The 23,612-nt window shown below is 37.5% G+C and overlaps 1 protein-coding gene across 1 annotated transcript in view; it reads left to right on the top strand.

Annotated features, from left to right (window-relative positions):
- LOC109238773 (cationic amino acid transporter 4, vacuolar-like) overlaps positions 1-12,671 on the top strand; it is a 36,203-nt gene extending 23,532 nt beyond the window's left edge. The window contains exons 6-17 of the mRNA XM_019405250.1: positions 479-613; positions 727-845; positions 925-1,021; positions 2,077-2,249; positions 2,338-2,404; positions 4,722-4,880; positions 4,973-5,085; positions 5,165-5,238; positions 10,021-10,120; positions 11,053-11,165; positions 11,947-12,022; positions 12,107-12,671. Coding sequence (XP_019260795.1) covers positions 479-613; positions 727-845; positions 925-1,021; positions 2,077-2,249; positions 2,338-2,404; positions 4,722-4,880; positions 4,973-5,085; positions 5,165-5,238; positions 10,021-10,120; positions 11,053-11,165; positions 11,947-12,022; positions 12,107-12,257 — 1,377 coding nt within the window. The 3' untranslated portion in view covers positions 12,258-12,671. The remainder of the gene's footprint in view (positions 1-478; positions 614-726; positions 846-924; positions 1,022-2,076; positions 2,250-2,337; positions 2,405-4,721; positions 4,881-4,972; positions 5,086-5,164; positions 5,239-10,020; positions 10,121-11,052; positions 11,166-11,946; positions 12,023-12,106) is intronic.
- Positions 12,672-23,612: the final 10,941 nt, after the last annotated feature.

Below are 23,612 nucleotides of genomic sequence, written 5' to 3'. Positions count from 1 at the left end.
CAATCATTATAATTCCTTCTAAATTTCACTTCCCAGCTTGATTATTACTACATTATTCTAACTGTTGCCCAGCTATTTTCTTCAAAACTGAGGTAAACCTGTCGTTTTAGAGGTATCATCTCCCAGCCAATCATCATACCAGAAAATTATTCTTTTGCTGTCTCCTAGCTTTAACTGTGTCTCTTCCTTGTGCTCCTCCCATACGCATTTATATTCTTCCACAAACCAGACTCATGAGGGGAACTAACAGGGTTAGTAGACCAGAAATTGCTGGTACCATGTTTAATCTGAATAATTTTCTTCCAGTAAGGAATTTCCCCTTGACTATATATCTGTGATCACTTGAAAAGAAGGCTTTTGTTCAGCAACTGTAATTTTAGTACTCAAACTCCTCATCCTTTTTACTTCTTGTAACAAATTCCCTCTTCACCAGATGAAGGATTTCTTTTCCGATTATTAAGTACTATTTCGTTTGCAGGCTTCACTCTTTGGTGGTATGGATAAACTGCCGTCAATTTTGGCTCGTCAAACCATTTTTGGAATTGTAGTAGATCCTGGTGCTGCAATCTTAGTTTTCATTATCACTGCCCTACTGTGCACTGGGATCAAGGAGGTGCGTCCTTCTCTCAATTAAAGGACTTCTCCTCAATTTCCTTTATCTAATGTCTGACTTGTCTTCAACTGCACTGTCATTGTACTCTTGCATCTGGATAATATCTTATGCAGAGTTCCCTTGCGCAAGCTATAATTACAACCATCAATATTAGTGCTTTAGTGTTCATTGTCTTAGCTGGTGCATACCTGGGATGTAAGACTGGCTGGCCAGGCTATGAAGTTTCTAGCGGGTAAGCGGTTCTTTTTATATGGTTTCACTGTATTACATACATCCAACCTTTTGATTGATGCATTTCTTCGAGTTTCTAGGTATTTTGCTTTTGGAGCAAATGGGTTGTTGGCTGGCTCGGCGACAGTCTTCTTTTCATACATTGGTTTTGATATAGTTGCTAGCACAGCTGAGGAGGTATTAGCTTCAAATTGTATAAAGGCCACCATTTTTTTTCACCAGTTCTCATGGTTTCTGCCATTTCCTTATTGGTTTTAGCTCTTAGTGCATATAATGAAAATATAAAGTTGGTCTAGTCATTGTTCGATGGAACTTCTGTATCCAATTTTCTATTTCCGTGTCGCAAACCCCCTTGAACTTTGGTTAAAACGTGTGAGTCTTCATTTACGACCTTTGAGAATCTGACCGTGGATGTGTAAAATGAATCCACTATTTTCATTTCTCTCCAAACCTCATATTCTCTTTGAAAGAGTTGCGAAAGCTCTAGCTAACACTGTTATATGCCTTATGCAATTCAATTTGCTAAGTGTACTTGCCTGTCCACTCTTCATCTTAGAATTTACTAGTTTATTTATAATCAAAGCCACATAATTCTTTCTTCTATGGAAGCATTCTGTGACGGTGACACCGTGATATTTGAGACCTTTAGTCTTCACTTTACTTTTAGTCGCCTCTCATACTTCCTCATCCAAGAACTTCCTCTCTGAACCGATTCCTCATCCCCCAGTTAAGATGATCTTCTCCTTCAAATCTTGACCTCCACTCCACATCTTATTGCGGTTATACATAAAATTCCTCACGCGTCTCCCTCGCCTCCTCTTTTGACTCAATACTTACCTCCCTCCTCCCCCCAACTACAAATCTCTTTTGCATCCATAAAATTCCCCTAGTCAGCTATAGCTATCAGATAAAAGAATTTCTGCTGTAATATCTAGGATAATTGGATATACTGTGAGTTTGTACTTGCATTTTTCATAAAGAAGTACTTATGTTGAACATTTAATTAGTGGGATCATCTGTTCATCTGTATGTCAAGTTCAAATATTTTACTTCTTTTATGTTGCTTAAAAATTTGCAGATTGACTGGCTTTTTAATTTGATTGTAGCTGAGCATATCTCTTGCTATCCTCTGGGTTCTGCATTACTGAATCTCAGCAATAGAAACAGAGTTGCTTTTTCAATATATTTTTGTCACAATTAAGACATGGACTTACTTACAATTGACGTAATAGGTAAAGAACCCTCAACATGACATGCCTCTTGGTATAGGGATTGCGCTATCCATATGTGGCATATTGTATATGCTGGTTTCAGCTGTTATTGTTGGGTTAGTTCCATACTACGCACTGGACCCCGATACACCAATTTCGTCTGCTTTTGCAGGCTATGGCATGGAATGGGCTGTGTAAGTTTGTGATATGACCTACAGTTTGTGTTTCTCAACTTGTGCGTTTTAGGCTTTGTTTAAACTTGATTCATGTTATGGCTTGCAGTTACATTATAACGATTGGAACGGTGAATGCTCTTTGTGCAAGCCTTATTGGTTCAATTATTCCACAGGTATTGAATATGCGATCTGTTATTTGTCCCCAAAAAAAAGCGATCAGCTCTAGTTATAGAGTGTGTTACTCGAACTGAGATTGCTTCAAGGGAACAAGACCAAGTAGCTTAGCGATTAACGAAGAACACAATTTACACAAAAGAAGCCAGAGAATTTGGATGCAATGGTATCTTTTTGAAGCTCAAACCATGGTTTATGGTCATGGATGAGAGTAGTCTTACAACTAGGACCTTATTTGATTTGATAATTTCTCAAGTTTTTAAAAACCTGGCAAAATCTAGTTGATAATTGGTCAAATCTTTTTCCTTTTTGGATAGGTATATGTAAATAAGTACATTCCCTGACAAAATAATCCCAATATTATTGACAAGATCAGTTACGAGTGCACAATGCTCGCAAAAGACTCAAGGAGTACATAGCATCTCTATTGATGTTGGTCAGGCATCTTATTATAGACCGAGGACTTACCAAATGCATCAAACTACTGTCCTAATTAAAAGTAGCCTTTAATGTCTGTGACCGATTTATCCTTTAAATGGAGCGTTTTGACTAGTCAATAGATTTGATGATCTTGATTAACTGTTCTTTTTTAACACGCTCTTGATATATCAAATCAGGGACGTGCATTAGTGGTTTTTAAAGTAGGAACTTGGACATATTTTGTTTTCTTGCAAGTATATTATCATTCCTAGGCTAAGTTGCTCGGACTCAACTTTCGGTGCCTTACCCGTGTTGACACGATGTGGGTGTGGATGTGGGTGTGGGTGTAGGTATCTGTATCGGATCTAGTTAATCGATTTTGGGTTCTTTGACCAAAATCGGCGGAGGAATTCGAGACAGGTATATTGATTTTTGAAATCAAAATGAAAACTAGGGTGAAATTGAGAATAAAAGAGAAACTTTCTGCACTCTACAAACACCATGTAAGTTTTCCACATAATGTCTCATAACGTAGGCATATTTTTATGACTCTATTTTTAGATATTTGAATTATTTTTAGCCGAATCCTCGCACCCATATCCATGCCTGGACCCTTACCCCGAATCTTAATATTTAGATCATGAAAGATTCGACCTCTAGATCCGCACCATGATCGGACACTTTCACCCGAATCCGAACAACTTAGTTCCTATTGTATCTCTTTGGCTAGATTGCTGTAGGATGCCCTGGGACACTTAGGCCTTGTTATTCAACTTCTGTATTACATCTGTTTTTTAAAACATGAAAGGGCCTATATAATACCAGGTTGAGAACATGGAGTTCTGCTTGATAATTAGAGTAGCATTTTTGCAGCCAGTGTTGAACTCTTTTAGAAGGAAAGAATTGGTGAAGACTAGAGCAAACCTTTTCTTAAGCAGGCAGTGACCAACCTATCAGTAAGAATTTGTCTTAAGGAGAGTTCCTATGTTGCTCGGACTCTCCAAAAGTGTTGCCGCACCCGTGTCGGATCCTCCAAAAATACACTAAATTTGGAGAATCCGACACATACCCAACAACATTTTTGAAGAGTCCGAGCAACATAGGAGAGTTCCACTGTTGAGTTATTTGTGTGGCTAGCCCAGCAGATGATACAGATGATAGAACTTTCTTTCTTGAATTTTGTACATAAACATCCATCAATTTCTTTGATCACTTGCACATGTTCATAGGCTACTTATCATGATGTTGATCCGTCCCTTTTTCGGGGGGGTATCAGGGCTAAAAGAAGTATTAGTTACCCCCCTCGCCCCCTCTTCCTCTGCATCTGGTTGCTTTTGATGGGACAACATATACCAACTAATCCTAAGTATATTCTGGATTTGGAACCTTTAGAATGTTCCATATTGGTTGAGGAATGGACTATAGTCTCCTTTTATTGTTTTGCGCAATCTTCACTATGAGCTAGCTTTTAGGATTGAGTTGGGCCCAACTCCATTTTCTATACATGGTATCAGAGTTAGAGGCATCACTATTGTTGGTTTATTTAATGTTGTGGCACCCATGTTATATTGCCTATGCTCCAAATGTCTAGCACTAGGCACGTGGGAAAGAGGTGTTAGAATGTTCCACATCGGTATAGGGAATGAGTTGTCATTTCTTTGTATTATCTTAAGCAATCATTATCTCATGAGCTAGCTTTTGGGGTTTGAGTTAGGCCCAAGTTCAATATTTTAGTAGAAACAATATCTTAACCTTTTCTAATAAACTTGTAATATTCCAAGATCCCTGAGTTTGGCACCATAGAAAATCTGAACAGTTGTGAATATTTATGTTTCTTGCTATGCATAATTTATTTTCTTTTGTGCTTTTGTGTTTCCCACTTCTGCAAACAAATAGCCTCGAATACTGATGGCGATGGCTAGGGATGGATTACTGCCTTCCTTTTTTTCAGACATTAGTAAGCACACTCAAGTTCCTGTCAAGGGAACCATAGCAACTGGTATCTTTATTGCAATCCTTGCCTTTTTTATGGATGTCTCTCAACTGGCGGGAATGGTAAGCTATAACTAGGAAAATTCCCGTGCTTTAAAAGAGACAAGTTTGGAAGAATTCAATGAGAAGTAAGAAAATTTGGCATCTTTTTGCAGGTTAGTGTTGGCACATTGCTCTCATTCACCATAGTTGCTCTTTCAATCTTGATACTTAGATATGTTCCACCAGATGAACTGCCTTTCCTGCCATCTGACCAGCAATCAAATGTGTAAGTATCATTTGCACAATGATAATAACCTTAAGATTGATTGAGAAGAAGCTAAAGCTCTTGATAATTCTTGGGACAGTAATGGTCAACATCTAGATGCTCATGGAGCAGATTTGGTTGAAAGGCCTCTTCTTGAGCAAAATATAGCTCAAGGTATCCTTCTCATGGTATTGATTGTTCTGTGAAATTAAGTTTATTTTGAGTTTGATGGTTTATGACATACAGTGAGCATATAAATGCATGCCACATAAAATATTAGTTTATCACCATGTCTTTTTCTTGAAAGCTTTCTCAAAATTTGTTTGACAGTAACCTTCCTATTAAGCATTTATTTGTTTCTTTGGAATTCATTTTTATGAAGCTTTCTCAAAATTTGTTTGACAGTAACATTCCTATTATGCATTTATTTGTTTCATTGGAATTCATTTTTATGACAAAGTAATCTATAGGAGTAGGGATGGAAATGGGGCCGCGGGGGGTTGCTCTTATGTGGGCCTTCTTGACACATTTTTCTTGAAAAACTGAAGCGGGGAGGAATGGGTTGTGGGTTGAGTATTTTAAAGCGTTTATACCTAAAACCATGTTTTACTCTCTCGTTGAAGACTGGTACGGAACGTAACTGTAAATATTGATTTGGCGACGGTGATATCCGATATGGCAGCTTCTGTTTCTCATATTATTAATTAAAGATTGCAGTCGATTATTCAAGATTAAGCAATTTAATCATTAAAAGTCTTTTGGCATTGGCTATAATTTGTTGCTATGATCTAGTCACCGGTGTTATTATAGTCATAATAAAACTTTACTTGTCAGGATTTTTAACTGATGCTGCTTTTCTAATGTGTTTATCAGCTATTTTTGTCAATGTCTGAGCAGTATACTTACTGCTTGAGTAATATTAAAATTGGGAACACATTTAGACAAAGAAAAACACAACAACAACAACAACAACATACCTAGTATTATCCCACATCGTGGGGTTTGGGGAGGGTAGTGTGTACGCAGACCTACCCCTACCTTGTGAAGGTAGAGAGCTGTTTCCAATAGACCCTCGGCTCAGGAAAACATAAGCACCACATTAATTAAAAGATAGACAATGAGAGACAACACCAAAAAGCCATGTAAAAGCAGCATAGAAACAACACAATAATAAGATGATCAAAATGAAAGAAAATGATGGGTGGTCATAGAAACCTACTACCAACAGAATGCGAGAGTGCGTACTAATCCTACTGGTATGAACAATCTACGACCTACCCTACTACCCTAACTCTCGACCTCCGCACCTTTCTACCAAGGGTCATGTCCTCGGTCAGCTGAAGCTGCGTCATGTCTTGCCTAATCACCTTTCCCCACTTCTTCTTCGGCCTACCTCTACCTCTCCGTAGGTCCTCCAATGTCAACCTCTCACACCTCTTCACCGGGGCATCTGTGCTCCTCATCCTCACATGTCGAAACCACCTAAGCCTCGCTTCCCGCATCTTGTCCTCAACGCGAGCCACACCCACCTTGTCGCGAATAACCTCATTTCTAATCCTATTTAACCTGGTGTGCCCGCACATCCATCTCAACATCCTCATCTCTGCTACCTTCATCTTCTTCATCTTCTGGATATGGGCGATCTTGACAGGCCAACACTCAGCCCCATACAACATAGTCGGTTTGACCACTACTCCGTAGAACTTACCTTTAAGTTTTGGTGGCACCTTGTCATACAAAACACCAGAAGCAAGTTTCCATTTCCTCCATCCTGCCCAAATACGGTGTGTGACATCTTCATCAATCTCCCCATCCCCCTGAATAATAGACTCAAGGTACTTAAAACTTCCTCTTAGGGATGACTTGCGAGTCCAGCCTCACCTCCCCTTCCCCTCCCTGAGTCTCACCACTGAACTTACGATCCAAGTATTTTGTCTTGGTTCTATTGCTTGAAACCTTTAGTCTCCAGGGTCTGCCTCCACATCTTTAGACAAAGAAAAACACAATGAAAAATAATAAATCAAGCTGCCCCGTAATATTAAACTATTCTTTTGAAGAATCATGTAACGCTAAACTTGCCTCTTTTAGTTAAATAACAAAATGAAAAAACAAGGAGAAAAAAAAAAAAAAAAAAACTTAAGCGGGTCAGGTTGAAATTTTTGTGGGTTTGTCTGCTCAGATGAGCCACCTGACGCTTCCAGAATTGGTACTGTAGATGCTTTGGAAAGTTAATTATTTCTTCTTTCCAAAATATTTTAGTATTTTTCTGAAAATCTTTTCTGTTAGTTACATGATATCTGTACCTTTTGAAAAATGAAAATGTGCTTGCATAAGCAAGTGAAGATACTTCTATATTTTCTCCCTATTTTCTGTTTTTCTTTCCTCTTCCTTTTGAAGATATAACAACAGGGAAAGTAAACAAACCTGTTTGCCCGTATTTGGACCCATCAGTGAAGGAATCTTTTAGATTATTCTAGACAACCTAGGTTTCCTCTTGGTGATGCTCCCTCATATCGAACTAAAATCACTTCACTTAGCATGACCGTAACAAAGCGTAGGAGCTAACCTTCAATTCCGCATGGATTGCATTTGGAGTGTTTTCCACTGCCGTTATCTGAACTAGGCATACCAGGCTTTACAGGAGTTGGTGGAGTTATCACTTTATGTTTTGGTTTTGTATAGCGTGTCAAGGGGAACTTTCAGTGATTTCATTTTTTATTTAAATAGATAAGTCTATCAACTGTCTTACACTATGGTCTTATGCCAGAGTATTAGGTTTGTCTGGAAATTTCAATACGTCTCTACTAGTTTTAAAAAACTCTTTTGACTCAAGTGACGTAGCGTCTTACACAGATATACATCCTCACCATTTAAGCTAAGTTTTATGTATCCTCTTCTTTGTATCTTAGGGACTTGATGTAAGGTGAGTTCAGGCTTTTGTCGCATGAAGTAATTGTATATAAGGATGAGATGGGCTTTTAGGACTTACTTTGAGTCTGTAATAGACGCAAAGTTAGGAGCTTTATTTGCTTATAAAGAGCAATAAAGAGATGGGCATGAATTACTACTCTTATAGATAGCTGGACGGATTTTTTCATTTTTTCTGATCAGGCAGATAGGTGGATGGATTTTTTAATAGCAAGATACTAAACACTTGTAAAATTTTGCCATCATTTTTGCGCATATAAATTATGTAAGAATGCACGAGAGATTTTTTTTTTTTTTTTTTTTTTAAACAATGATACAATGAGCCCTATTGGGACTAGAACATATTCTACTCCTACTACATATGCGACTAGGACATATTCTATTCCTACTACATATGGAACTAAGACTATTTACACATAACTATCTAGCACTCCCCCTCAAGCCGATGCATACAAATCATATGTACTGAGCTTGTTACGTATGTAACTAATACGAGGACTAGTGAGGGACTTGGGGAAAATATCTGCAAGATGATCATTCGACATACAAGGCCATTAGACTCCCCTTGAGCAACAAAACCAAGTGGTTGCTGATAAGCAGAAGTTGGCCGAAAGGTTGCCGGAAAAATTTGAAAATAGTGAGACTAAGCCGAATTCCACAGTACAAAATAGGTTGAGAAAATAGAAAACAAAATTTTTTTCTGGAAATTACTGTTCCGGGAAATCATTGTTCACGTCGGAGAAAATAAAGGTTGTCAGAATTTGATGTAATTTTATATGGGTAGGCTCGGAATCATTGGACGAGGAAGTTGTCCTAAAGAAGTTTTGTCAAAAAGTGGCCGGAAATGGCTCACACGCGCCGGAAAAGTTACTGTAGCTCGCCGGAATCCTAGTTCTGGCAGCACGTGACTTTGTGCCGGAGCGATTGATTGGGGTTTTGTCGCCTGACTTTGCGGAACAAGATGGTAGTGTTGGTTTTCGCACAACACTTATCGATGAGGAAATAACGCAAATCAATCTTGAGTCGTCAACCGACAAGACACACGATGACTGATTTTACTATTCGGATGGGACTAGAGTTTCTGGGGTTTGGTCGTACAAGGGTTTTGAATCTGATGGTGGTATTGGTATACGCACAGTACCACTGTAGCAGTGATGAACCCTGGGAAAAAGACGAAGTTGCCGGAAAATTGCACGGCAATGAGATATTTCTTCCCGGATGGAGCTGGAATGACGCACAACGATAATTTTCTTGATGAAGCTTTGATGCCATGTGAGAATGCACGGGAGAAAAATCTATATTTTCTTAACAATGATACAATGAGCCATATATATAATACATATTCTACTCCTACTACATATGGAACTAGGACATATTCTATTCCTGCTACATATGGGACTAAGACTATTTACACATAAATATCTAACAAATTAGATTTAGATGATTGTTAGTTATAATATATATATAGAATTGAATATACTCCCTCCGTTTCAATTCATGTGAACCTATTTCCTTTTTAGTCCGTGCCAAAAAGAATGACCTCTTTCCTTATTTGGAAAGAATTTACCTTTATGCAATAATTTATAGCCACACAAAGTATATGTGCCTCATTTTACACCACAAGTTCAAAAGTCGTCTCTCTTTTCTCAAAATCCATACCCAGTCTAATGGGTTCATATAAATTGAAACGGAGGGAGTATATATAGAGAGAGAGATGAGCTGCACTGCCTGGAATCTTTTGAGGCAAGACATCATTTTAGAAGCATCTTCTGGTCACTAAGTGTCAAATTGTCCACATGATAACTTGATGGATAGTTTCCTATGCTTTTCCTGCTCATAACACAGGAAATTTTGGTGCTTATCCAAATTATTAATTTTGAACAAATTCTATTCAGACGAATTTTCTGCGAGTTACATTCTCTCTATGAACTTCATACCATAATTGAAGCTACTGTACAATATTGCTTCTTTGAGTCTCTTGATTCAGTAATTTTTGTTACTGGTGCATAATTTTATATATTTTTCAAGATAAACTCAGGAGAAGGAAAATCGCTGCTTGGAGTATTACCATGGTATGTTTTGGAATTCTTGTAGTGGTAGCTGCTGTTTCAACTAAAAGTCTATCCAGGTAAGGAACTTCAGTTTTCTAGTATGTGATCCTCACATTTGTGATGTATAAAAAATGTATATGCAATCTTCCTCTTCTTTGTGTCTGCTATCTCTTAATTTCTCGATTTCCTCCCAAAGCCTATCTGAAAACATTCTTATTATTGTCATTCTATAACAAAATAGAACTTGAGTCATACTTATACGCATACTTATTATTAGTTTATTACTCGAGTAAAAATCGCTAACTTGTACCAACTGTTCTAACATAAATATCTCCTGTAATAAGATACAGGCATATGTCATGGCTCAAATGCGCATTTTGAAATCATCAAATAAATCTCAAGTAACATCATATACATTTATCAAAACATATGTCATATTACTATATTTGTCCTAACATGCTTTTTAAACACAATACTTTGACAATAATGCTATAGATCTCATGCTTATGCAAGTTATGGAAGACTAGGGTTATGTGTTGGGTCATTACTTACCTTGAAGTCCTCAAGTTGCTGGGTATTACTCTAAATAAACAATTATAATGCTTATTCTCAGCAATCTAGGAAGGACAATGGATATCAGGGGTCTGTCTCTCTCAAAAAATTAAAGAGAAAAAAGAAAAACGAGAATGGATATTCGGGGTGGTTAACCACTAAGCAACATTATAACACCACCACATGACTGTTACAAGTATACTTTATGCTTTAATCGTAGCTAAGAGATGCTCAGATTACGGTGTGTTGCAACACTATTGCCTATATTGGGGTGAAAAGAAGCTGTTGTGTAGCTCAAGAGTTGATTTCTGATTGATGCATTATATTTTTCCTCGAGTTTATTCATCGTGCAGGATTTACTGTTATTGTTGCATAGTGTTCTCTCCTTTTCACCTCTTCAGTTTTTGCCAAAAGAATGTCTGGTATTTTTAACTCTATAACTTGGTTATTTTGTCAGCATTCTGCGCCTTATATTGAGTGGAGTTGGTGGTATGCTTGTAATTTACTTTTTGGCTGTGCTAAGCTCTGTCGATCAAGCTGACACAAACGAGGGTTTCACGAAATCAGGAGGTATCTCGAAAATTCTGTAATATTTGCGGTCATCGTTACATGTCAGTGGCTTACTGGATGAACTAACTTTAACACTTTCAGTTAGAAATTATCTGTTGTCTACTGAAGAATAGACTTCAGATGTCATAGATAATATAAGGTTTTTATGATATGGAACGTTATCATGTAAAATAATTTCTATTCTTGGAATTTAACACTTTATTTACACTTCTTTCTCTTGCTATTGCTTTGAAGTTTGTATACATTGTACATGCTACGATGCACTTCTAGCACTAGCCAAATAAGTTCTTCTCAGGATGTCTGTAAATTTTGTTCATTCATCACAGTATTACTGTTCCTTATTTACAAGTATTGATATTTTCCTCACCTGATGCCTCACCTTTTTTACCCTTAGCCCCAATAGCATTGATTTCCTAGATAACCTTGGATATTAGATCTTGTTCATAGACTGAAATATGATCCCTTGCAGTGAATCCTGCTGGAAATAAGTTTTCAACTTGGTTCAAGTCAATTCTATTGCTAAAAAATAGCTCCACTTTTAAATGTTTCATATTTTTCATATGCGCGCACAATTTCAGAACTCTTGTGCAAAACCTCAAAGCATAACCCTTGCTTCATGTTAGACAAGCACTACGAGTAGAGAGAGCATGTTAAAGAATTTGGACATGAATTCTTTTTTCATGCTTTCTAGTTTCTATTTCATTGATTAGCTAATTTCTGGTTGTTTTCCTAAAATGGCATCACAATGTCACTGAAGTATTTCTAATCTGTTTTTTTTCAGGTTTCATATGCCCGTTTGTGCCTTTCCTACCAGTAGCCAGTGCTCTTATAAATACATACTTGCTAGTTAATATCGGGTAAGTCCTCATATTCCTTTTTGCATTAGGAAATTGTGAGTTTTTCAAATATGCATGCCACATACTAACAGTGATAACTTGCAGAGCTGAAACGTGGGTACGCGTTTTAATATGGCTGGCTGTGGGAGTTATAATATACATATTTTATGGCCGAACACACAGCTTACTGTTAGATGATGCTCGAAGGCCTATTAAATGTACTGATGACGGCCATCCAGGTTCAACATTATCTTAGGTTAATCTCACGTATGAAGTCTGTACAGTAAACTGAAAGAGCTAATCAGATACAAGGCATAAACCTCGAACACAAAAGAGGAACATGTATTGGTGAACTATCAATAGAAGATGGAACAATTGCAGAAGACAGGATGCTGATAGCTATATAATGTGATGTTTTATTCATGCAAATTACCTCTAGTTAACTGAGGCTTCTTAACAGGACTCGCAGAGGATAAAAAAATTGGGGTGAAGTGTACAGACAGCCAATTTCGGGGTCCCTATTTAAATCATGGCTTAAGTTCATAAATTTTAGTAAGTCTAGCCCCTTCAGAAATAATTTTAGACATACACGATTGAAGTTGCAAAGATCCGCGAAGTTACAAATTTTGTTTGAAGCTGGGAGTTAATATACATGATTTTATTTCAAGCACTTGTGCATGAAGTTTAAGTGAACAAATTTTTGCTAGAAGCAGTAATATGTTTTTCGATTTTCAACAATCCAACCAAAATCTATTCTAACTGAACTCAAATAGAAACATAAGTTTCAAATTTGATCTCATTTTGTCATTGTCATGTTTTTCTAAAAAATTATTAACGGTATTTTTTGATGTGTCTTACTGCTAGAACAAAAGCGCAAGCTAGCAACGCTTCAGCTTAACCTTGTGCATATGAACTATGATAGATTGAGACTTCTTTCCGTTTCTTTTGTATTTCTCTTGGTCAACCAAGAAAAACAGATATGGCGATTTTACCAGCATTAGTCAATACAGCTGCGTCTCTTGACAGATACAACTCTTATACATGAGCAAAAGCATATGGTGAGTAAGACAAAGGATGGTCGTATTGTTTGAGGGTGAAGTGGACAGATAACAAATAGGCTTTTGCCTGAAGTTTGCCAAACACTTGCTACCAGTTTGATAATTTGAATACATTGAATGTATAAATGGCAATGTGAAAATTGGCTACGGGTCCAATTAATTCAAATAATTGCCACTAAAAGGGAATTTCCTTGTTTTCCGACAAAAATGAAATTGGTTCATAGATGCATTCCTTCCCAACCTGACCTCTCCTTTATACTTAATCTTTTGGATGTCTGAGTTCATTGACTGTAGCCCGGGAATAGAATACTGATTTTCCTCGAAACCGGTTTTAAATTTTGATACTTTGAAATGGATAATTCTCAATTAAGCTTCCTTTGATGCCGTGAAGATTCCTTTTGGTGTATTCATTATTTTAATGTGAATACAGATAATTGGGGTTACATATTGCGCAACAGAATTTAATGCATGCATTTTGTACAATAAGCTGTATTATTTTCCTTTTTAGAATGTCGAAAATCAAACCTCAAAAATCAATCAATTCAGCGTAAGCATACTACTCTACCTTCGTTTCAAATTGAGTGACGTATTTCTTCTACGTTTTAATTGTCAATTAGATTTATTTTTTTTCTAATGCCAACAAACGGGAAAAAGAAGGAAAAACGACATAACTACTGGTTTTGCCGGTTTAGTTCACCGAAAATACTGTTTACCCGTAAAACGTACAAATGAATTAATTTGATCCTAAAATAGTAGATAAATTAGGCAATAATGTACGACTTAGCCTTGAAAAGAAAATGAAACAGCAGATATTTCGATCCCAGGCGCAGAGCTACCGAGGGCAGTAAGAACAGTATGAATAAACAAGAAAGTAAAATGTTATTGAGCTTTAGATAGAATATAGGGTATGCTTGTCAGGGAATTCGCCCCCTTACAATGATGGTAGAGCCCACTATTTATAGATATACCTAGGGAACAAGGTCCTAGGATCAAACCCCTTTTAAATGATAATTATGAGGGCCATTGAAGAATGTATAACGGTAGGCAGTGAATGTCATATTCTCTGTAATGGATAATACACTTAATGTTGTAGAATATTCTTCACTGAATACTACCGAATGGTAGGCATTTATTTGGCCTTTATGAGTATCATTCTTTCAGATGACAAGCGAGACCATTGCCTTCGGGTACGACTGTCTTCTGTCTTCGGCTCTACGTGTCGTTTTCTCATGCATTCGTTAAATATGAACATATTTCACCCCATACAGATATTCCCCCCGCTTTCCGGTGGCATATCTTTGTGTTATCGGGAAGTTGGTAGAGATATCTTTCTTGGCGGGAAACTTGCTGACCCCCTCCGAGAAATTTCTGACGGTTGATTAGATGCATGTCTCTCCGCATTTAATGCCCTGAACACGCATCATCCCACGATTCAGCATCACTTTTGCTGGTTATCGAGGTAATTACGGCCACGATTTCAGCCATCTATTCCTTTGCTTGCACACATCAAACTTCTTCATTTACACTTCTTAAATCATCAAATTTTTTTAAACTCTTTATACTAAACTTCGTAGTTTTTCTTCATCCTTTCTTTAACCTTCTTCTTGAAAGAAAATATTCCTCCTTTTCTGATAAAAAATGGCTTCTTCTTCTAAAACCCCTAGTTCCTTAAAGAACAAAGGTAAAGCCGATGAGGCCACTCCTTTTACGGTGAGCACCATCATCCTAAGAAGTCTTATCACAACCAAGGACTTCGAAGAGAAGTTCCCCTGCTTCAAATCCTCGCACTTGGGCTGTTGGCAGATACCCTTCTTCCATTCGTGTAACGCCCCGTAAATTCAACTTAGGTATGAATGAGTTAAAGGAGTAGTAAGGTTATATTTTGAGCATGTGAAGTCTCATCGAGATGATTATGGGTGAAAATAGTTGTTTCAAAATCAAGATGGAAAGTGAGGTGCATAAGATTTGACAAAATCGACTAAGTTTCCAGAAGGTTTATATTCCATCAGTGTTTAGAGAAAATGTGTAAGGAATTTGAGAAACCTCAAAGCATGGAAGTTGTAGGCCTTTGAAATAGCTTTCCAAAGATATATTATGGAGCCTGAACAGATCTCTGTGCAAAAAGTTATGCGTGTTTTACATAACAGTACGCGATATGCGCGCCGGTAGCGTGCCCTTAGCGCGGCCGCGCTAATTTTGAGGCAGTGTTACTGCCGTTTAGCGCGGGCAAGCCTCCAGTAGCGTGGGCGCGCTAGTGGGGGGGGGTCATTTTAAAGCTATATTTCGTCCCCCACAGCCCCAAAACATAAAAACTTGCTCTAGAAAGGGAAGCTCTCAAAAACCTAACTCCTTAAGGGTCCTTCCACCACCCAAGGTAAGTTCTAATGGTGATTTTAAGTTAATTTCAATTTTCCAACATCTTATTAACATGGGTAAATCCTCCATATCATTAGATATTCAATTTAGACACCATTGTTGAGAGAAGAAACCCTAGAACTCGAATTCAAGAAGATTGAACGTCAAAAAGGTAATATCTTCACCCTCTAATTGATTCTATCATTGGATTAATGATTGTAGACTACAAGTTCATGAGATATGAGTTGATGATTTTGATAGAAAAGCATGAACGATTATAGGTTTGGGTGTTGATTGTTGATTATTGGTTAAGGGTGTTGTTTACTTTGTGGGTGATAAAGAATAATGTTGATTATAACCATTTGAGACTTTAGAATTTATCTAGGAACAAGAGAATGGGTTATTGGGTGTAGAGACACCATTAATAAGGACTATGAAGCTTTATTCTCACCAAGTGTTTGATAAGATACTTAAGTGACCAAAACATGAGCATCATAGCTAATATGGAATCCCTTTGACTAGTATTGCTATAGATTAAAGTTGAAAGGGTTGACAAACGTTGTATTAGGATCAAGAGCAGGAAGTTAAGGTATGTGAGGCTAACTTTTTATGTTTGGGAATTTTAATGATTCTCCCTACACTACGTTTCTTTTACGACGTATCAATTGCCTCAAAAATATAGTTAAGCCTAGTTCCTTGAATAGTTGTAGAACTTCTATTATCCAGCTTCATAACTCGTTCATGACTTTCATTCTGAATGTTGTGAGCTCAGTTCGTATTCAATATAGACTTGGGTTTGATGTCCCTAAGTCTCAATATAGCTTACTCAGCATGTCATAAACAGCTGAAGTTTCAGTGTTCACAATCAGTTCAAGAATACATGTCTCATTCTAGTCCTATTCAGTATTCTAGTATTATGTAACTCAGTATGATTCAGTATTCCAGTATTATATACTCAGTGTAATCCAATATTCGGATATCACGTAACTTATTATGGTTCAGTATTTCAGCATCATGTATTTCAGTATGATTCTCAGTTCCTGATTTTAAATTCTTAAATGTTGAACACCTGTATTTGGGCCTGAGGCCGTAGTTATATGCTTTATGCACACTTGGGCCTGAGGCCGTAGTTTATGCTTTATGCATGTTTGGGCCTGAGGCCGTAGTTATGTATACGTATACTTGGGCTTGAGGCCGTAGCTTGTGCACATATATATTGGGCCCAAGGCCGTAGCTTATTCAGATAAACAGGTTGTTCATCATTCAGAAGAGGGAGTATTCATATCATTACTTGCTTTATTCAGTTCAGTTATCAGTTATCAGTTATCAGTTATCTTTTCAGTTATCAGTTATCAGTTATCTTTTCAGTTATCAGTTCAGTTATCAGTTATCTTTTCAGTTATCAGTTTAGTTACTAGTTATCAGCTTAGTTTCAGTTTTAGCATTTATAATTCTTTCTTTCAGTTGCTTTACATACCAGTACAATTCAAATGTATAGATGTCCCTTTTGCCCGGGGCCTGCATCTCACAATGCAGGTAATGATTTACAGATTGATGATTCAGAGCGCTAGGATTCTCGTTCCAGCTATTTGGTGATCCCCAGTTATTTCGGGGCATTATCATTACCTTACAGTCCTCATTATTTTCAGACAGTCAGTGTTTTCAGTATTCCGTTAGAGGCTTCATAGACTAGAGTAACAGCTAGACAGAGTCACATCTTTCCATGTTAAGCAATGTTGTCTACATATATGTTTCAGACTAGTTTTAGTATTTCCGCGCTTTGATTTATATCATCCAGACTTTCAGTATATCAGCACGTGTTAGTTTATCTTCCGCATTTACTATGTTATGATATCACATGTTGATTCAGCCAGCCAGTTGGTTCCATCGGTCACAGGTAGTCAGGCACCGAGTGCCGTGTTACGTCCAGGCCCAGGTTTGGGGCGTGATAATGCTTGGTATCAGAGCACTAGGTTCAAGAGTCCTAGGGAGTCTATAAAGCCGTGTCTAGTGGAGTTTCCTTTATATGTGTGTGCCGGCCACTCATATAAACGGTTAACTACCAAGACATCCAAGATTGTCTCCTTTCTTTCTACTCTAGATCATGCCATGAAGCTTAGAGCAATAGCTAACCTTCTTTTCCTATCGAATTCCTGGCGTATTGAATGCCCAAGCGGCAGGCAAGAAAAATCCAAGGTTCTAGAGAGGATGATTTTCCATTCGGATATAATTATAGAGTACAAGTTAATAACAAATGAGACTTGAGAGGATGTTGGAAATGGGATGCAATGGACAGTAGTATAGATTAGAGCATGACCTTATCAGAAAGTACAAAAGCAGTTATCATGTTTTATGGTTACCAGTTTATCTCAGTTACCAGTTAGCGGCCTTTCAGCTAGCAAGTTTATGGTTATTCGGTATGCCAATTATCAATTATTCAGTTACCAGATCTCTAATTTTCAGTGTATCAAAATTCTGGTGACTGGTGAGTATGCAGTGATGCATATGGGTTCTCAAAGAAAATGCAAGTATCAATGATTATAGAGAAACCTTCGCATACGTTAGGTCTGGATTAATACTCTGAAGGATAAGTTTGTGTATGGTAGCATATTCATATGTGTTTTACCTCATGAAACATTTCATTTTTAATTTTTGGAAATAGAGCCACATGCAGGATGATGATAGTTCAGATGTCAGACCCTAACATTAGTCACTATAGTTTGGACAGAAAAGAGCCTAAGGGTAAAATACCTAGGAGTCGGAAACGATTGTTATTATGAGAGATGTATTTTTCATAGAACTCATGCAGATGACTAGGAGATATGATGTATGCAATGAGAACCAAGAGCAACCAATAGTAAATTTCAGGGAGTGATTCTAAGTTGCTTAGATTTGTTCAAATCAGAACTAGAAGTACCATGTTAGTAAGCTACTATAAGAAGTAGCTATTGATGTAATATAAAGGATATGGCAGTTCCCCCTTAGGTTATGTGATTAAGTGATTACCGCGGATGTTTGTAGTATGATATGATTTTGTATTATATAGAAAGTTTGGGGTTGCATATTCTAATTTTGTTTAAGACAGATGAATTCCCTAAGTGTGATCTATGCACATAGTTTAGAAAGAAAAAAAAAGAGAAGATAGTATGCGACCATAGAATAGGGTCGAATGATGAGGGAAGTTAGAAATAACCTTATTCCTCACTTTAGTTATCCAAAGTAGAGCAAGAAAACGTGACGCTAGCAGGTAGTTAGTAAAAGAATAGTTAGCATGTTTGAGTTAATACAGTGAATTAGCAATTTCAACAGAGCTAATAGAGGTAAGGTTTGATTTACTTAGCCAGGTTAACTCTAGTGAATGGGTAACAGTTTGAAACACCGAACGTGCGTTAGAACCCAAAGAGCTTAAGTTAAATCCGACCTACAGTGATAGTGGGAAAAACAATCAGCTAGCAATAAGAGAGCAAACTATAGAAGAATAGCCTTTAGGAATTATCGAAATGTGGTTTCTCCAGGATTGACAGTGTGAGCAGAGTTAAATTATTAAGAGTGTGTATGATGGTTGTGAATACATTAGCTTCCTGTTGTGAATAATTTAATTTTTTTCCCTAGCTTAGAAGTAAGTTGGAAGATGAGTCATCATTGACATAGAGTGCAAAGAATTGCAGAAAATAAAGAAAGTTATTTGGATCCTAAAAAAAAAAAGAAGGATCCGCAAGTATAAGACCTTTGGTCTAAGGGGTGATGTGAAAATTTTTAGTAAGTCCAGTTACAGATTTGAAACCAGAATAGTTAGCATGGGATACGAAAAAGAAAATCAGTTTGGTAAAAAGAGGGAAAATTGTATAATTACCACAGGGATTTTGTCTAGCATGTGTAAGAAACACAAAGTGAGTAGAATGATCACTGAGCTTAGTTATTGATGATAAAGTGATCACAGAAAAGCTGTAAAATCATGCCTATTTATGTGTTATGAGGGTAGTGCCATTGCACGAGACTCTAAAATTTAGAGTATATGTTAATGACTTAGGTCACAATAATGCTATAGGTAATTTCAGGAAGTGCTTAAGAAGATAAAGTGAGAGAGCTATAACTCATGATTGAGGTAGATAAGAGAACTCTATTAAAAGAAGTTCACCAGCCAAGATTGGAGTTCGACTTTGGACTCCGAAGATGACGTTGTCTAGAATAGGACTTGTCCACCCTTAGTAGCCGAAGAGAAGGAGAAACAATAAGATGATCCCTACATGTTGTAGTTGAAAGAGGACATTCACAAGTATAAGATGATGGATTTTGAATAAGGGGGAGATGATTGTTCTTTGAGGTACCAAGATAGATTGTGTGTTCCAAACATAGATGGACCTAAAGAGGGAAGATCATGTTAGAAGTTCATAATTCCAGGTATTCTTTCCATACAGGTCCCCCAAATATGCATCATGACCAAGGAGATAGATTGGTTGAACGACATGAAAAAGAACATTGCAAACTTTGTGGCCAAGTGTCCGAATTATAAGTAAGTGAAAGTCGAGCAGCAGAAAGCCCAGTGTTTTATCACATACCTCTCATTGACCTTGCTAGTAATAACACCTACCATTCTAGTATCAAGATGGCACCGTACGAAGCTCCGTATGGGCGAAGGTGTAGATCACCAATTGGTTGGTTCGAAGGTGGATAAATGGAGTTGTTGGGACCCGATTTGGACTATCAGATTATAGAGAAAGTTAAGTTGATTCAAGAGCGTTAGAAAACTCAGAGCCGCCAGAAGTCCTATTCGAGCGTGCGTCATAGAGACCTAGAGTTTCAAGTTGATGATTGGGTGTTTCTGAAAGTTTCGCTTATGGAAACCGTTATGAGGTTTGGGAAGAAGGGGAAGCATAGTCCCTGCTATATTGGGCCATATAGATTCTTGCGAAGGATCGGTCAATTAGCTTCTGAGTTGGAGTTGCCAGCATAATTTGCGGTGGTACAGCCAGTATTTCATACGTCATGTTATAACATTCAAGTTTCTAGCACTCAGATACTCATGTCAGTTCAGTACTCAAATACTCATGTTAGTTCAATACTCAGATATTCAAGTTAGTTCAATACTCAGCTATTCATGTCAGTCCAATACTTAGATATTCATGCCAACTTAGTACTCAGATATTGATGTTAGTTCAATACTCAAATATTCATGCCAGTTCAATATTCATATACCTATGTTAGTTCAGTATTCACGTATCCAGGGCAGACCGGTATTCAGTCAATGCAGTAGTCATTCAGTTCAGTATCGCAACAGTTCAGTAATCATGTATTCATTCAATTTAGTATACAAGTGCTAATGAAAGTTCATGTTTCCACCAGACCCGTTTAAGGTCCAAAGTTAGTAGAAGTTACAGTCAGGACAATCATTCGAGGACGAATGATCCCAAGTGGGAGATAATGTAACCCCCCGTAAATTCGACTTAGGTATGAATGAGTTAAAAGAGTAGTAAGGTTATATTTTGAGCATGTCAAGCCTCATCGAGATGATTATGGGTGAAAATAGTTGTTTCAAAATCAAGATGGAAGGTGAGGTGCATAAGATTTGACAAAATCGACTAAGTTTGCAAAAAGTCTATATTCCATCAGTGTTTAGTGAAAATGTGTAAGGTATTTGAGAAAAATCAAAGCATGGAAGTTGTAGGCCTTTGAAATAGATTTCCAACAATATATTATGGAGCCCGAACGGATCTTTGTGCAAAAAGTTATGCGCATTTTATAGAACAATACGCGATATGCGCGCCGGTAGCGCGCCCTTAGCGCGACCGCGCTAATTTTGAGATAGTGTGACTGCCATTTAGCGCGGTCATTAGCGCGGGCAAGCCTCCAGTAGCGCGGGCGCGCTAGTGGGGGGTCGTTTTAAAGCTATATTTCGTCCCCCACAGCCCCAAAACATAAAAACTTGCTCTAGAAAGGGAAGCTCTCAAAAACCTAACTCCTTAAGGGTCCTTCCACCACTCAAGGTAAGTTCTAATGGTGATTTTAAGTTAATTTCAATTTCCCAACATCTTATTAACATGGTTAAATCCTCCATATCATTAGATATTCAATTTAGACACCATTGTTGAGAGAAGAAACCCTAGAACTCGAATTCAAGAAGATTGAATGTCAAAAAGGTAATATCTTCACCCTCTAATTGATTCTATCATTGGATTAATGATTGTAGACTACAAGTTCATGAGATATTAGTTGATGGGTTTGATAGAAAAGCATGAACGATTATAGGTTTGGGGTGTTGATTGTTGATTATTGGTTAAGGGTGTTGTTTACTTTATGGGTGATAAAGAATAATATTGATTATAACCATTTGAGACTTTAGAATTTATCTAGGAACAAGAGAATAGGTTATTGGGTGTAGAGACACCATTAATAAGGAATATGAAGCTTTATTCTCACCAAGTGTTTTATAAGATACTTAAGTGACCAAAACATGAGCATCATAGCTAATATGTAATCTCTTTGACTTGTATTGCTATAGATTAAAGTTGAAAGGGTTGACAAACATTGTATTACGCTCAAGAGTAGGAAGTTAAGGTATGTGAGGCTAACTTTCTATGTTTGGGAATTTTAATGATTCTCCCTACACTACGTTTCTTTTACGACGTATCAATTGCCTCAGAAATATAGTTAAGCCTAGTTCCTTGAATAGTTGTAGAACTTCTATTATCCAGCTTCATAACTCGTTCATGACTTTCATTCTGAACGTTGTGAGCTCAATTCGTATTCAATATAGACTTGGGTTTGATGTCCCTAAGTCTCAATAAAGCTTACTCAGCATGTCATAAACAGCTGAAGTTTCAGTGTTCATAATCAGTTCAAGAATACATGTCTCATTCTAGTCCTATTCAGTATTCCAGTATTATGTGATTCAGTATTCCCGTATTATATACTCAGTGTGATCCAGTATTCGGATATTATGTAACTCAGTATGGTTCAGTATTTCAGCATCATGTATTTCAGTATGATTCTCAGTTCCTGATTTTAAATTCCTGAATGTCGAACACCTGTATTTGGGCCTGAGGCCGTAGTTTATATGCTTTATGCATACTTGGGCCTGAGGCCGTAGTTTATGCTTTATGCATGTTTGGGCCTGAGGTCGTAGTTTAGCTTTATGCATTTTTGGGCCTGAGGTCGTAGTTATGTATACGTATACTTGGGCCTGAGGCCGTAGTTTGTGCACATATATATAGGGCCCGAGGCCGTAGCTTATTCAGATAAACAGGTTGTTCATCATTCAGAAGAGGGAGTATTCATATCCTTACTTGCTTTATTCAGTTCAGTTATCAGTTATTAGTTATCTTTTAAGTTATCAGTTCAGTTATCAGTTATCAGTTATATTTTTAGTTATCAGTTCAATTATCAGTTATCAGTTATCTTTTCAGTTATCAGTTATCAGTTATCTTTTCAGTTATCAGTTTAGTTATCAATTATTAGTTATCTTTTTAGTTATCAGTTCAGTTACCAGTTATCAACTTAGTTTCAGTTTCAGCATTTATAATTCTTTCTTTCAGTTGCTTTACATACCAGTACAATTCAAATGTACTGACGTCCCTTTTGCCCGGGGCCTGCATCTCACAATGCAGGTAATGATTTACAGGTTGATGATTCAGAGCGCTAGGATTCTCGTACCAGCTATTTGGTGATCCCCAGTTATTTCGGGGCATTATCATTACCTTACAGTCCTCAGTATTTTCAGACAGTCAGTGTTTTCAGTATCCATTAGAGGCTTCATAGACTAGAGTAACAGCTAGACAGAGTCACAGCTTTCCATATTAAACAATGTTGTCTACATATATGTTTCAGACTTGTTTTAGTATTTCCGCGCTTTGATTTATATCATCCAGACTTTCAGCATATCAACATGTGTTAGTTTACCTTCCGTATTTACTATGTTATGATATCACATGTTGATTCAGCCAGCCAGTTGGTTCGCTCGGTCACAAGTAGTCAGGCACCGAGTGCCGTGTTACGTCCAGGCCCAGATTCGGGGCGTGACAATTCAAACTTCCAACATTCCTGCTGTGAAGGAAGATTGCCATTGCCCAGACTTAGACATTATCGCTCCTGATCTGGCAGAGCAGATAACTTTACCCAAGAAGGGTTTGACGTACTTTTATGCACATCCCTTCACCTTGGGGCCATCCTCTTTGAGTGGAGCGCTTGACGCCGTTATCGTG

Source organism: Nicotiana attenuata, unplaced genomic scaffold (assembly GCF_001879085.1).
Source record: "Nicotiana attenuata strain UT unplaced genomic scaffold, NIATTr2, whole genome shotgun sequence".
Classification (NCBI taxonomy): Eukaryota; Viridiplantae; Streptophyta; class Magnoliopsida; order Solanales; family Solanaceae; genus Nicotiana; species Nicotiana attenuata.
This window is presented reverse-complemented; position numbering and strand designations above follow the sequence as displayed.